The sequence below is a fragment of the Pogona vitticeps genome, chromosome 5 (assembly GCF_051106095.1).
Source record: "Pogona vitticeps strain Pit_001003342236 chromosome 5, PviZW2.1, whole genome shotgun sequence".
NCBI classification, from domain to species: Eukaryota; Metazoa; Chordata; class Lepidosauria; order Squamata; family Agamidae; genus Pogona; species Pogona vitticeps.
The window spans coordinates 8,547,625-8,564,452 of NC_135787.1; the positions used below are offsets into that span (position 1 = coordinate 8,547,625).

General features: G+C 43.1%; 1 protein-coding gene across 9 annotated transcripts in view; it reads right to left on the reverse strand.

Annotated features, from left to right (window-relative positions):
• Positions 1–13,904: 13,904 nt before the first annotated feature.
• SLC4A4 (solute carrier family 4 member 4) overlaps positions 13,905–16,828 on the reverse strand; it is a 223,198-nt gene continuing 220,274 nt past the window's right edge. For all 9 annotated transcript variants that reach the window (XM_073002084.2, XM_073002088.2, XM_073002090.2 and 6 more), the window contains one exon: positions 13,905–15,415. In XM_073002084.2, the coding sequence (XP_072858185.2) occupies positions 15,310–15,415 (106 nt within the window). In that variant the 3' untranslated portion in view covers positions 13,905–15,309. The remainder of the gene's footprint in view (positions 15,416–16,828) is intronic.

Here is a 16,828-nt window from a genome sequence, read left to right on the forward strand (position 1 = left end):
CTGAGTTTTACTCTATTCACTGACTAATCAGTGAACTATCAGTGCAGATGTTCATATAAATGCAACTAATACTTGGGAAGAAAGATGGAAATCCTTGCTATTTTTGCCTTCTCTCTCCTTTGAGCCTTTTAAAAAGCCCCATTGTGCTAATTTTGGTAAGTTCGTCAGAGCGGTCTTGGAAGCTGAGGTGGCTCATGATGAGGCTTCCTACAGTTGTGCTTCAAATAAAGATCCGAAACTTCAAGGAGAGATTTTGATCCATTTCAAGAACTTGAGCATTTGTACCTCCACAAGGAGCAGGGCTTTTGTAAATCTAACGGATCTTAGTTGCCCATTCAAAACCAAGTCACTCCAATTACTTTATAGCCAGGGTTGCTCACAATAGTATATAGTTGCAAGGAAAATATGACCCCCCCCAACTATTATAATGATGGCAGATAAGGTCAGAGGGAAAAAAGGAGCCTGAGGGTGGTGGAGATAACCTATCACAGCTTTTTTTAAAAAATGATGACCCCCCCCCCCTTTGACTCATGAGCCCTTGTTCCACTACACCCACTGACTAGGTCAGCTAGAGAATGTCACTGTGTGGAATGACACACAAGGAACAACAACAATGAACTAAATACTTCCTCCTCTTAACATGGAAAAAAAAAATAAAGTGGTTGAATGCAACTTAGCACAAAGCCATCCAAATAAACCTCTTCACTTAATTGGATCTTGACAAATACAGGGGCCCACCGCTCTGTTGACCGTTGGTGGAGGTGGATGACATTTCTCTCAAAGGTCATGTGAGTGACGTTTGACCTTCACACATCCAATTTGGTCAATGGAGAGAAAAAAGCCTTGGCTAGCCAAGTTAATTTCCTAGTAACACGAAGGGTAGCTGTTGCTTCCCACAGCCTTCTTTCCAAAGAAAAAGGGCATCTTTTTTTTCTACCTCTTAGCAGGAATAATTTTAATGCTAAGGTCAAATGAAAAATCCTGGCTCCTCAGAATGGAAGCCAGCTGGAGGTAACCACAAGAAAAATAACCCTGTGCCCGTTTTTGTCTAGCTGGCATACGGGTAGAGAATGAGCAGTTGGGGCCTAAGAATAATGTTCTAGCTGTTGTTTATCAAAGATGATTACACGCCGAACTACATAATTCTCAGATGCATTTTGAAAAAGAACAATGGCTCTAATAGATTGCGGGCTGGTTTTCTATCCGAAGATTTTAAAATGAAACAAAACAGGAGCAAAGAAAATAGATTGGTACTGTATTGTAAAGCACAATGCCTGGCTCAGCGAGTGTGAGTTCACGGCATGTTCCCAAACATTCCAATTGCCCGGGGCAGGAATAAAAGAAGCTGTCAAATTCATTTCCTCCTACAGTCATTTTCTAACTTTGTTTTCACCGCCAAGTTCTTTCCGATAGTTAGGAATGTAGTGAATTTTCCCATTTTTATTGAAACTGAATGTAAAGAAAATTTTCCTATTTTCAATGGACAAATTCAGGAACTGCAAGTAGTCCTTGCGTAGAGGGGATCATGCCGGGCCTACCTGTCGCAGGTAGAGATATTAGAGATGACAAGTCTGTCACAAATGGTGTGGAAAAAACACAGTTCCACACCAACAGGGGCACAGAAGAGCTATGCCTTGTAATCTCTAGGTTTGCACTGACAAATCAGTTAACTTCACTTTTCTCCTTCGTCTGAAATGCTTTACTCTCACATGCAATATGTCTCGAATATGAGGAATTTCGCAGATTGGATCAAGATTCCTTGGATGGGGGGGCACATCAAAGAAAGCATCAGCACTGTGGCACCCACCTGGGCCTCTCTTACACCCTACATAGTTCTTTGGTGGCAGAAGATGCTTGAAGCTGATTGTTGCCTTCTGCTGCCTTGAATACAGTGGTGCCTCGCTTAACGAGGAAATCGCTTAACGATTAGGTTTTTGCGATTGCAAAACGATGGTTTAAATGGGAAAAATCCACTTCACGATGATCGGTTCCCTGCCTTGGGAACCAATTTTCGCATTATGATGATCTAAAAACAGCTGATTGTTGGGTTTCAAAATGGCTGCCGGGTATACAAAATGGCCCCCTGTTGTTTTCTAGGACAGATTCCTCGCTTTACAGGCACCGAAAATGGCCGCCCCTATGGAGGATCTTCACTGGACAGTGAGTTTTCAGCCCATTGGAACGCATTGAGGGATTTTCAATGCGTTTCAATGGGTTTTTTCATTTTGTTTGATGATGTTTTTGCTCTACAGCAATTTTGCTGGAATGAATTAACATCGTCAAGCGAGGCACCACTGTATTGACTGGGGGGAAATGCAATTTGTCTTTGCAACTCCAAGGCAGAAGAAGGTGTTAGGATGCTGCAAACTGCAAGCATTTCCTTCAGTGTCATCAAACAACACATGGAAAAGAGAGATCTAGATGGACACCTGAGAAAAGTCAAAGATAGACCACTGTTGTCTGCTATCCTGTCATGGCCCCTAAGGTAAGGGGTGCTCACTGACGTTGGGATTTCTGCAGCATTTTTAATGTTCTGGAATCATGTGCCCCTTCCATGGAGCTGGAAGGGGCCTATAGGGCCATCGAGTCCAGCCCTCTGCTCAGGGCAGGAATCCAAATCAATAGCAGACCTGATAAATGGTTATCCAATTTTTTCTTGAATGCCCCTAGCGTTGGAGTGCTCACCGCTTCCCAAGATCATTGGTTCCATTGTCATACTGCTCCAACAGTTAAGAATATTTTCCTGATATTTAGCTGAAATCTGGCTTCCTGTAGCTTGAGCCTATTTTCAGGTTAAAAGGTAACAATTTGTCCAGTTGTGTCCGACTCTAGGCGGCGGTGCTCATCTCCATTTCCAACCCATAGAGCCAGCGTTTGTCCGTAGACAGTTTCTGTGATCACGTGGCCAGCGTGACCAGACACGGAACACCGTTTACGTTCCCACTGAGGTGGTACCGATTTATCTACTCACATGTTTGCATTTTGCATGCTTTCGAACCACTAAGTTGGCGGGACCTGGGACAAGCGATGGGGGCTCCCTCCGTCACATGGATTTGATTTGAAAAGTGCAATCACCTCTTATCTATCAAGCAACTCGAGAGCCCTCCCATTCCCAGACTAAACGGCTGGGGTTCACCACTTTATGAACAGGCGCTTTAAATGTTTTTGACGCTCTGTGCACTCCGAAGCACGGGAAGTAGATCTTTTTCCTGCTGCGATGGGGTGGGAACAAGGAACTCTCAAAACCCTACTCTCTTCTTCCAGCAGCGTAGCTTGTAAAAGGATCACATCTCAGATGTTAAAAGGCTTGAGGCTTTTTTTTTTTTAACAAGATGCTGTCATGATCAAAGACATCTTACCATGCATGGCATATCGTTTAACGAATACAAAATGCCAGGTGGCGAACTGAAAGGTTTAGCTAGAAGATTGTACCGTTCCGTGGCTTGAATGGAGGCATCTAGAACAGCACAGCTGTCGGCATCTCGAGCAAAGGGCACGGGGTCGGTGGATCACCCCTGGAGCACCATTTAGATGGGCACTGTGCCAGAAACACCAATGAAGCAAGGGCTGGGAGTTCAGTTCCTGCTGTGATGATAACATGTTTTCTCACAAATCTTGATCTCTCACTTCCAAAGAAAACTAGGGTGTTTTTTTTCTCTCTCTCACCCCAGACATGTTTCCACTCTGCTCAGCACTAGCAAGGCCATCGCTGGAAGACTGTGGTTCGTTCCAAGCCTTACAATTTGTACATTTTGACAAATGGAGCCAATTCAAAGAGGCAATGATAGGGTGTGAAAGAAAGTGAACTGTGAAGGAGTAGAGTGGACAATAGTCAATGTAAACACACACACAGGGATACATTGACCACTTGTGGGGAATGTACTTAATTCACATAAGGATTTTTTTTTTTCAGATCATGGCAGCATGCAATGAGATGTTTTCCCCAATTGGGTTATACCTGAATATTCATGAAAATTAGCCAGTTCTCATAAAGTTGCACAAGACCCCCACCTGCTAGACGCTTCTAGGTGACTGTAGCAGTGATTGCTGACATCCAGGTTTCTGACATACCTTTGTAGGTAAGGTTGTTGAACTTAGAGTAACTCCAGAAACACCCATACCTTTTTTAGTCTGGCTACTGGCTTAGCTCTAACACTGAGATGGCTTTCGTAGCACAGACATATTGCCTCCTCTGCTATTTGGATGAAAGTGAGAAACTGTCATTGGTATTGTTCGATTTTTCAGCAGCCTTTGATACAGCGGATCATGGTATATTGTTGAAGAGACTGGAGGGAGACCTGTGTCTTGTTGGACCAGTGAAAGACTGGTTCCACCAGGCTTGGTTTAACATTGATACTCTTCGATGCATACGATACCACTGTCAGAGATCACTCATGGCTTTGTAGTTGGGTGTCATCAATATCCTGATGACACCCATCTACATGTTACATTAACTAAGCAAACTACAGGCAGCCATGACAACAGTCCTTAGGCTGGAGGCTATGGTCAAATGGCTCACGGTCAACAAACTCAAGTTGAATCCAGACAAGAGGGAAGTGATGCTGGTCACTGAGCAACTGATACATTCAGTGGCCACCTTTCCAATGGCTGATGGAGAAGGGAAATTCTTTTATGGATCAGATAAGCAGCTTGAGCGTCTCATTAGACTCAATGTTCCTCTTAGACAAATTCTTTAGGTGGGAATTGTGGTCAGGTTAGCATTTTATCATCTGCCCCTGGTCTGAAAACTTGGCCGATGTGGCCATCCACACAAATGTAATCTCAAGATCAGACTACAGTAACTTGTTCTATGTGGTGCCACTCTTGAAGACAATGCAAAAGCCACAATAGGTTCAATATACAGCAGCTAGGCTGCTAACTGGTGCCTCCCATTGTGAGGCTGCCCGTGGTTTTCCAAGTTCAATTCAATGTGTTGGTTGATGTGCTCCCCAGCACATACCTACGGCTGTCCTCGCACCCATATGAGTCCCTGAGGCAATTACACCATCTCGGACTGCACTTCTAAAGGTGCCAACTGTTAAAGCAATTCAATATGCCAGGAAAAGATTTTTTTGTGTTGCTGCCTGTCGTGCTTTGGCATTCTTTTCTTGGGTCTCCCTGCATTATGACATCTCTGCAGGGATTCAGGAAAGGATGTAAGTCAGAATTGTTTTGGTGGGCCTTTGGAGGTTGGCCAACGACAATTCCACCATGTTTGCGATGAAGCATGCAATATGAAAATTGTTGATGGGCTTTAGATTGCTGCTTTTTTATATTTGCAGCAAGTCCAACCCCCTGCTCAATGCAGGAATGCCAGCAAAGCAGATCTGCCAGGTGATTATCCAAGTTTTTCTTGGATGCCTCCAGTGTTGGAGCACTCACCAGCTTCCAAAGTGACTGGTTCCACTGTCATACTGCTCTAAGAGTTAGGAGGTTTTTCCTGATATTCAACCAAAATCAGGCTTCCTTTAACTTGAGCCCATTGTTGCATGTCCTGCACTCTGGACAAGAGCAGATCTTGCCCCTCCTCTGTATGACACCCTTTCAAATATTTGAAAATGTCATATCACAGCCTTCTTTTCTCAAGGCTAAACATGCCCAATTCTTTCAACCTTTCCTCCTAGGGCTTGGTTTCCAGACCCCTGATCATCCTTGTCGCCCTCCTCTGAATTTGTTTCAGTTTGTCAGCACTTTGAAGTGTGATGTCCAGAACTGGACACAATACTCAAGGTGAGGCCTAACCGGTGCTGAATAGAGGGGGACAAGCACCTTGCAGGACTTGGAAACTATACTTCTGTTAATAGCATTTGTCTTTTTTTGTAGCCACATCACATGGTTGGCTCATATTTAGCTTGCGATCTACAATTCCAAGATCCTTCTCACTTGTATTTTTGCTGAGCCAGGTATCTCCCATCTTGTAACTGTGCAATTGGTTTCTTTTCCTGAGGTGCAGTATTTTACACTTGTCCATGCTGAATTTAATTCTGTTGCTTTCGGCCCAGTGAAGTGTTTATTACCCAGTTATTATGTTTGCTCTATGTGCTACAATTTGTTGTACTGTGATGTACACCATTCCGAGTGTCGTGGCATAGAAGAATGGCACAAAAATTCAAATAACAAATTCAATAAATAAATCCCCTAACCACCACCATTGTCTGGCCAGCCTAATCTGAACTCTACTGTTGGCTCCTTCATTCACCCTCTGCCCATTTTGCCAGGCTCCATTTTGGATTCTGTTACGGTTCCCTTGTTCTTGTACACCATCAGGAATGAAAGAAAAAAAAGGCAAGTACAGTCAATCACTTAGAAACTTCACTTCACTGTTCCCCAGGGAGGGGGAATGGCGGGCAGCAACACAAAAAGATCTTTTGCTATTGAAGTGTTTTGTAACACACACACACCCATAGAAATTCTAATATAGTTTAGCCTGGCAGGAGGATTAGGGTTCGGGATGGTGTTTGGACGAGGATCCCTCATATTTCTTGATCCAGCTGAGAATTCCAATGCTCTCCCTGACGTGGGCTTATCCACTGAGCTCCAGAATATGTTACTTCTGCTTCTCTGCATCATGACTGGCCCAAGAATGGTATTACCCCCTTTTCCCCCCCATTACAGAAGCGTTCAGCTTGGAGGCAGGCGGTGCATCATGGCCTCTCCCAATTTGAAGAGACACTTGTACAGCAGGCCGAGGCAAAGAGGCAGTCCCGAAACAAGCAAAACCAGGGAGGTGGACAGGGGACAGATTGTATTTGTCTTCAATGTGGAAGAGATTGTCACTCTCAAATTGGCCTTTTCAGCCACACAAGACACTGTTCCAAGACCTCCATACAGAGCACGTTACCATAGTCTCTCGAGACTGAAGGATGCCTACAGTACAGAAGGAGAGGGGAAGTACACCAGGAGAGACTTTATTGGGATTAGGTTTCTGGCAGCTGTGTTTTTGCAAAAGACTGAGCTATTTTGTAAAACATCTAACTCGTATGTCTCTCTGAATTCTGGAACATAATTGGAGTACAAGTGGGCCAATCTTCCTGGACAGAGAGTTAAACAGCCTTGATTCTCGTAATTAATTGTATATCTCATAATAAATCTTTAGGAGTCAGAGCTGCTGATCCCTAGATTTCTAATAGATTAGACGTCTTCCCACAAAAAAAAAAAAACACATTACATTTTCAAAAGAGAACATGCAAAGAAAAACAGAAAACACAATCAAATGCACAAAGTTACTTTATTTTACAGTATACATTTAAATTTGAAAAATATAAATGCTAAAATATCTCATCTTCTTCATTTCTTGATTCCATAAAAGACACAATAGAAAGCCTCATAAAACTGCAAAAATCCTATAATGTTATAATGATGAATTCATTTTTTGACTTTTTCATATTACTGGGGGGAGGGGGAATCATTCAACAATTTGAAATGTTTTCTTCTTTTGGAAAAAAAAACTTGTTTGTTCCATTGTGTTGATCTTCTTCATCTCAAAATAAAGTGGCTGTGTTTCTTTTTTTAATAAGTCATTCAACCAAAGCAAATACAGACTTTTTAATAGTTTTAAAATGAACAAACAACAAATAACAATAACAATATTAACAATAAAATGTATCTGAAAGTGCATCTTGATTATGAGAAATAATGCGTACACATATACCGTATCGGGGATGACTAAAGAAAGAAAATACAGAAAGTACAAAGAGAGACAGACAGTCATTATGTTCACATTGTACTTCCAAGAGGGCTTTGCCCTTCCTCACTCTTTAACGTTTCACTCAATTTTAGCCCTGAGCAGCAATATTTTTTGCAGAGCTTGGTTCTAAAGCTGGTCTCAGCAGCAAGCCTTTCCTATGGACATGGATATGACAAAGTGAGCTCCAATCAAATAAAACCTGCTAGATTTTAAAGGTGTCAGTAGACAAATGAAGGGCAATCTGTTAGACTGAAAATACTATCAGCCTGAGTGAGGATGGCCAATGGCAAGGAAGGCTGGGGACTGCAGTCCAGCCACATCAGGAGGCTCACAAAGTTCCTCTCCCCATGGAGTCTTTGCTGTTTACCGTCTTTCCAAAGCGCCCACCCCCTGTACTGACTTCAATCCATCTCTTCCACTCTTAAGCCAACTCTCCTTCATCTCTATTCCACTGCCTTCTAGCCTTCCCAGGTGTTCCCAATGGCTTCTAAGGAAACCCCAGAGACCAGGGCTTGGGAGTGGCGGGTGGGGGTGTCCTCATTTGGACTAGCATTCCCCAAACCCTCCCCCCCAACCCCACAATCGAGGTCACAAGCCATCATCACGACAGAGTCCAAAGAAGCCTTTCTACCAAGCTCTGCTCAATACAAACACCCAACATGCACATCTGGAAACCAACTGTGGACATGATTCTCCGTGGATGCAGAGTGGCACTGCTCTAAGGTGACAGCCCTGTGTGTGTGTTGGTATTGCCAATTAAATCACTCAAAAGTCTTGTGTCACAATAGAATTAGCAATAAAAGCTCCACGGGAAGCTGCTAATCCTTCAGTCGTGGCCTTCCTATTTCCTTACAATGCTATGAAATGGGCACAGAAGTCCGACTGGATGTTGAATGCAGGGCTGCAGACCACGAAGCACCAGGCACAAAATTGAATTGACTAATCCTGCACATCCAAGTTCTAAAAGATTACTATAAATAGACAGAAAGTACATAAAAAGTGATGTCAAAGACAGAAAAAGTGCACTGCAGCTCAAGCGGGTAGGCGGGGTGGGCTGAGGTTCAATCCTTTTCTCACTCGGAAGAAGTGAAGGAACCAAATTGCGGTAACTAAGTCCTGTGTGCTCCCTCTCTTGTGAAGGAGGCCACATCCTGAGTCAAATATGCCAGCCTGGTGGGCCAAACATCCTTTATGGGCCATACTGATATACAGCCAGAACCCAACTTTTCATTTGACCACCAGTACAACCCTACCGTTGAAACTAAACCCTAAGACATGGCATTGGAGTATTCCCTGCATGCAGCCTGCATTGTGTAGGTTAGGATGACATAGCAAGTTAGTACTAAGCTGCATGGAAATCTTTTTTCCTCGTAAGAATGGGAATAGTTTCATACCGAACCAAAGTCTGCTCTGTTTTGCCCCACTCCCAATTACAACTAATTCAGTAATGGTGTAAGCTGGTCTCTTTTTCAAAGAGGGATTATGGATGAGTAAGGTTGGATTTTACATCATATAATAATAATAGTGTGCCATCAAGTCAATTTCAACTTATGGTGGCCTTTTGCCGGGTTTTTTTTTTAGGTAGAGAGTATTCAGAAATGGTCTCCCATTCCCTTCTTCTGTGGCCCATCTTAGGACTGTGCAGCTGGCCCAAGGCTACCCAAGCTGGCTCTACTTTCCAAGAGGCCCAGTGCAGAATTGAACTCGCAACCTCTAGCTCTGCAGCCAGATACAGTGGTGCCTCGCATAGCGAGGTTAATCCGTTCCGGATTAACCTTCGCTATAGCGAAACATCGCTGAACGGGACAGGGAAAGCCATTGGAACGCATTAAACATCGTTTAATGCGTTCCAAAAGGCTCCTTTACTCACCGTTCAGCAAGGTTTCCTATGGCCGGCAGCCATTTTCATGCCCTCGTTAAGCGAGGGGAGGGCGCGAAAACGCTGCGTGCGGCCATTACGGAGCTTCCGGCGGCCATTTTGTCCGCCGAACAGCTGATCGTCGGGGCTTCGTTTTGCGAAGATCGGTAAGCAAAACGCTTACCGATTGTCGTAAAGCGATTTTCAGCCATAGGGCCCATTGGTAAGCGATCGCATTAGCGATCCAAAAAAACAGATCGTTATGCGATTTCGTTGTTATACGGTGTGCTCGTTAAGCGAGGCACCACTGTACTGAAATCACTGAGCTATCCAGCCAGTTATCTACACCGTAGACATCATATACAATATTCATTTTTTCAACAACCACCTGTATGCTTTTGTGTCCCGTTCCTACATAAAACTTGGCTCCACCAAGACCTGAGAGTCCCCCATCGATTTGAAACTGGAAGAGGTGCAGCTTGGGCAAGGAACACAGTCACAGCTGTTGTAACAAACTAGGGCCAACCTTTCCCCTTGTGGAAGCCAAAGGATACACACAAAAAGTGCTTCCCCCTCCACGTGGTTCAAATATTTAGGGTCTATCTCTCCATTACACAGATTGCTTTCAATAGTTAATTCTTTTATCCCAGGTAGGATTCTGGCCACAGTGGGGAAATGGGAAACTCCAATACAGAATTTTCTGCACCTTCACCACACAGTATTCTCAAAGAGCTTCAATAAAAGGAAGCTGTGCCAGTTAAATCAGTACCAAAAAAAACCCCTACCCCCGTACCAATTTAAGCTCTAAACAGGCCTTCGGGCCAGTAGTTTAAAACAAACAAATAAATAAGTCACACACAGCCAAGCAATACTAACATCAGGAACTCATGAAATGCAGCTTCTCAGATGCCTGTCTCACATCTTTTTCTACTCTGCCCCTTCAGACTGAAGTGGTATAAATAAATAAAACAGAAATCTTTGTCATCTACTCCCCAAAAAATGGGTCTCTTGATATGACCAGCCATTGCGTTCAACAGTCGAAACTTGCGGCCATGAATTCAAGTATATTTAATGTGTTCAGGAGTGAAGATCCTTGTTGGAGGAGACTGACCATTAAGAACTACAAAACGGAGAAAATCCTCTTTCTCTGTGTGTATATATACATGCAAGTGTGCAAATCTTATACTGGCGTGTTGCTTCTGCTTTCATCCTCTGATACATTCTCACTCTTTGTCATAAACCTGGAGGCGCTCTCCACCAAAGCCAGGAGTTCAATGCACTTATGATCCCATACAGCAGATAGTGATTCCAAGAATTCAGCGTCATCATCCTGACAGGCAAAACACGGGTGAATCCAAGGCATATTGTGCTGTTGGAGACCTATGGCCCATAGCAACCTCTATAAGATCATCAAGAAGGGCCACATTGGGTGAGACCAAGGGTTGATCTATTCCAGCTGTCATAGAGTAGCCAGCCACTTCCCTGTAGGAGGCCCACAAGCAGCACATGAACCTAATGGCACCCATCCCATGCATACTTCTCAGAAACTGGTTTAAAGAGGAACACTGCCTGGGATACTGGAGGTGACCGAGAACTATCCTGATTAGTAGCCACTGACCTATCCTAGATGAATTTATATAATCCCCTTTACAGCTGTTCAAACTGGCAACCACCACTACACCTTACTGCAGTGACTCCCACATGTTGGGTAAAGATAGTCTTCCGTTATCTCACCTGAATCTCCCACCATTCAGCTTTGCAAGTTGACCATATGGATATGTCCAAAATATGAATTACCATAGTTTTCCATTTATAAGATGCCCCGATGTATAAGATGACCCCCACTGTTCTAACCCCAAATTAAAAAATTTGATCGCTGCTTTCCCCGCCACTTCCTAAGCCTGGGGCTTAGCAAAAGGAGGGGGAAAGCAGTGATCAAAGCACAGCAGGATAGCTTTGATCCCTTCCCCCTCTCCACTTGTTTTCGTTCTCTACTCAGCTTACTTTCGTGTATAAGACGACCCTCAATTTTTAGTCTAAAGATTTTAGACAAAAGTAACATCTTATACACAGAAAAATATGGTACAGTGGGGTCTTGAGTTGAGAACTTAATCCGTATTGGAAGGCGGTTCTCAAGTCAAAAAGTTCTCAGGTCAAATCTGCATTTCCCATAGGAATGCATTGAAAACCATTTGATCCGTATCTGCTCTTTTCCGTCCATAGAAACTAATGGGAAGCTGCTATTCCACCTTCGACCACTAGAGGGGGATATTTTGTTTCTTTTTTTCTTAGGTCAAGAAAGGTTCAGGGAAGGCAGGGAAAATACAGTCCAGGCAGTCCGAAGACTGTCTCCCAATCCACTCTCTAAACGCTGGGAGGAGTAAGGAAGCAGACAGGCACCCTTTTCACTGGCCAACAGTTAACTGAAAGTTCAAATTTTGCACTTTCCTTGCCTCCCACGTGGTTTTTTTCAGTTCTTAACTCAAATCTAAGTATGTAAGTCAAGTCAGTATTTTCCTATGAGAGTGGTTCTTAAGTCAAAATGTTCTTAACTCGAGCCGTTCTTAAGTCAAGACCCCACTGTACTTGATAGTTCATGGATAAATTAATGGACATTTTAGATTGCCGGTGCAAACATACCCACTGTCAACAAAATGGCCCTAAGCCAAAAGGAGATGATGCGTGGGTTGAGGGTGCAGATCCAGCTTCTGCAACATCCCAACATACTGTTCACAAAACTCAACAGAGCTTTACACCTCCAAGCATCCACTGATGTCCACAGAGGTTGTCTACAGTGGTCATTGCTTACTGCATCCCTTTAAGAGAGCAGATCTTTCTGCAAACCCACCTTGTGTCTCAGATTCTTGACGGAGCCACAGACTGCAGTTAGATGGCTCATAGCACACCTGTGTTGCCGAGATGGGAGTTCCTCAGAGCTGCATGCCAGAGCGATCAAACTAACAAATGAAGCCCGTGTTTACCCACCTAACGACCAATCATGAGATTTGCAAGATGTGGAGGTAAAAAATGTTCATGCTCAGTTGAGCAGAATTTTTTACGGGAGCTCTGCTTCTAAATGCAAAGCTGTCTCATGTAAGCCAGCTTCTAATTATTGTGCCGGTCAGCAAACATAGCATCCATCCTATTTTTCCTTCACTGTGTTGTACTCTTGACATAATTACATTTGGAATTGATCTTGTCAAACCACGTAAATATTTGGGCATTTTCTTTTTGGTTTGTCAGTGGTGGAACATCACATTTGAAATTGTCTCTCCGCATAATTATTCTCTGCACATAGAAAGGGAGAGGACACATCCCCTAGGCCAGGGGTCTCAAACATGCAGCCCGGGGGCCATTTGTGGCCCACCGGATGATTGTGGCCCCTGCCTTGCCTGCCCCCTGAAGCGCCCATGCATCCTCTGCTATCAAGAGTAAAAAAAAAAGCCTTGCCTCACTCGCCACCTCTCTCCTAAGACAGCACCCTCCATCCGGAACTGCAGACTGCCAGCCAGCTTGCCTATCTGCCAGCTAGGCGGTCGCTGGCGCTCCCTCCCTTCTCCACTTCTTTGTCCTGCTGCGGCTGCTGGTGGTGGTGGTAGTGAAGAAGGAGCCAGAGGGCGTCGTGGCTGGCGATGAGGGCTCGTGTCCCCCTCCTGCTCCTTGGAGCCCCAGCCAGGCTAAGGAAACTCCTGGGTGGCTTCCTTATGCTCTTGCTCTGCTTGGCGGAAAATCTGATGTGGCCCAGCTTCACCCAGCCTCTGCCTCCAGTGGCCCCCAGGTAAACTGAGTTTGAGCCCCCTGCCCTAGGCTCATTTAAATCCTGAAGCCTACCAATACTCTAACCATCTACCCACAATGCAGGAAGGTTCTGGTGGGGAAAATGTTCAAACCCACAAACCCTGCATGCAGTCTGAAGTAGTCCAGAAAACAATGCCTTTTTAACTCACACAGTTTTGTTTTGGAAGCATTACAGGAAAAGAAAAGAGAGTATTATTGTTTCAATTATTATGCTGCCCTATAGTGCTAGAGCACTCTCTGGGCAGTTTAGAACATAATTATACAAGGAACAGTTTACTGCCCAGTGACCTGCGTCCTCCTTTTACCGACCTCAGAAGGGTGGAAGGCTAAGTCAACCTCAAGACAGCTACCTGAATCTGTTGGGATCAAACTCAGATTGTGCGCGGAGGCTTGGCTGCAGTAATGCAGTTTAACCACTGTTGCCACGAGGCTCTAAGGGTATAAATATAGCCTCGTCATCAACCTTCCCTGATCAAGCTGGAATCTAAAGATTTGCTGGGCAAGAATTAAGAGAGATTCAGACTGACAATTAAGACTTTTTAAAAAGCCATTTCCGCTCCCTTTGGCTTCACTTCGTTTTATATTGAATTTGAATGTGCACACAGAGAGAGAGAGACAGAGATGGGTGCCAGAAAATGTCTATAGATGAAATAACGTTAACATTACAGGACATGAATATCAACACCTGATTACAGTCTGCATCTGTTTATGCCCCGATGCTCATTTCTGTCTGAAGGAAATTCACACCTTGCTGCTACTGTGTCTGCCCTACTTCATTCCAACAGTGTCAACACAGGAAGTCTGCAGACAGCGTAGCAGCACTTCTTAGCAGACTAAACTGGAAAATGTGATTTCTTCACTGTGTGGCCAGATTGTTCAGAAAATATTATACGGAAGGAAGGAAGGAAGGAAGGAAGGAAGGAAGGAAGGAAGGAAGGAAATGTAGGCATTTCCAATGAGACATGTTAATATAGCTGATTTCAGTTCTATGCTGTATATCCTTGAGATTGTGTATTTTTGTCTTTTTTGTTCTTTTTTGCAAAAATCACATTATATAACATACTATACAATTATTATTATTATTAAATCTTCTGACTTCTTTTTTGATTTTTTTCCTTTTTTAAAGAGAAAGTCCGACATCTAGAAATAAGAGGTAGAACTACTCAAATCTATACGTTTCCTGCTGCAGGAAAAAGAATTCATTTTCTTTACAGTAATTTTTTTTTAAAAAAACGGTTTAAAAAATTGACAAAAAATATAAGTCGCAGGTTAGGCCCCCATAATTTAAAACAAAAGTTATCTAAGAAGAAAAAACTGTCTATGCAGTTGACAGATTAAAGAATCTGTTAAGAGTGTCAGGAGAATAAATGTTGCATAGGACAGGGTTGATTTCACACAATCACAGCAGTGACGGTAAGAAAAGTCAGTCTGTGTGAAAAGTACCATATTTGTTTCATGTGCTTGACACTAAAAAAGCAGAGGTGGTGTTAAGAGTTTGTTAAAATTAGCAGCATTTTTACAAGAGTACAGAAGTATGGGGAATTAGCCTAGAGGTCAGTTTTGTTCCTGCTAGAAACAGATTTAAAAAAACAATTACCAGAAATAAAGAAAAACACTGATTCACCACTTAAAAAAATAACAGTTCTGCTGACATTTCACAAAGCCGTGATAATATATCCTTAATACTTCCGCCCTCCAGTGTGAAACTCCAGAGGAGAACAAACGTACGCATGTGATTAAGAAGGCAAAAACCGAAGAAAAAGTCTCTTGGTCGGAACAAAAGGGAGAAGAAAAATGAGCTGAGCAGAAAAATTTACAAGCAGGTGGGTGTGCAGAGGAAATGGAAGGAAAGAGTTGACGAAGAAAGAGGTTTTTATCTACGCAGGGGGGCATTTGGATAGCAATTTGAACTGGGGGGGGGGAGAGAAAACGAAAAGAAAAAGCCAGCTCAGTCGAAAGAAGGAAGTTACAAAGTCGTTTCTGTTCCCTTGCTCCTCCAGAAATAACCATTATCTTCAGGATCAAGCTCTATTCTAATTTGAGGCACAACTTTCATTGGAGTTCGTGGAAGGCTAGAGAAAAGAGAAAGAAACAAAAAACTCATCAAACAGAATTTACACATGCAGGTTCTCTTCTACAAACAAGGTCAAGACTGAGTTAATGACAGTGCCAAGGAAACTCTGCCATGGCGGTGGGTCAACATGCTAGGAAAAATGAGGGAATGCACAGAAGGAAATGGGTCCAGATCACATCTTGGACATGAGTGATTTCTTGGGCTACAGTTCCTCCAGCTAGCCATTGTCGGCAGGGCCATCTAGCTGGCTGGAAATAATCCATTAAAATACAGTGGGGTCTTGACTTCAGAACGGCTTGAGTTAAGAACATTTTGACTTAAGAACCGCTCTCATAGGAAAACATTGACTTGACTTAAGTACTTAGATTTGAGTTAAGAACTGAAAAAAACCACGTGGGAGGCAGGGAAAGTGCAAAATGTGAACTTTCAGTTAACTGTTGGCCAGTGAAAAGGGTGCCTGTCTGCTTCCTCACTCCTCCCAGTGTTTAGAGAGTGGATTGGGAGTCTTCAGACTGCCTGGACTGTATTTTCCCTGCCATCCCTGAACCTTTCTTGACCTAAGAAAAAAAGAAACAAAATATCCCCCTCTAGTGGTCGAAGGAGGAATAGCAGCTTCCCATTAGTTTCTATGGACGGAAAAGAGCAGATACGGATCAAATGGTTTTCAATGCATTCCTATGGGAAATGCAGATTTGACTTGAGAACATTTTGACTTGAGAACCGCCTTCCAATACGGATTAAGTTCTCAAGTCAAGACCCCACTGTAGTTTTTCCAAGCTTTGCCCCTGCTCAACAGCACAGTTCTGTATTTTGAATGTCTCTCTTTCACCAGTGATGGTTGTCAATTCCAACTCTAGCAAATACATTGGTGCCTCACAAGACAAATGCCTCGCAGGACAAAAAAAAAAAAAAAAAAAAAAAAAAAAAAAAAAACTCGCAAGACAAATGGTTTTGACAATGGGGGTTGATGACTCGCAAGACAAATGTTCCTATGGCCGTGCTTCGCAAGACAAATGTTTTCCATTTTTTAAAAATATTTTTCTATGATGTTAAAAAAGTTAAAGTTTTTTGATAGAAATTTTTGAAATTATCTGCACAATATGTATGGCTTTAAAGAGCACTTAATAAACCCTTTGTAAACCAAATTTGACTTTGTTCTGACTTTTTTTGCCCATAGGAACACATAAATTAGATTTCAATGCATTCCGATGGGAAAACATGTTTCGCAAGATGGATTTTTCGCAAGACAACATTAACCTGCATTTCCCATTAAATTCGTCTTGCGAGGCACCACTGTATAAAGAGTTCAGTCCTTTCATGAGTAAGAAGGCAAATACTTACTTTAACGTAAGCAACACTTTAATACAAATGGTCTCAGTTGTGCAGAATTGCATTGGCTTTTAAGAAGATG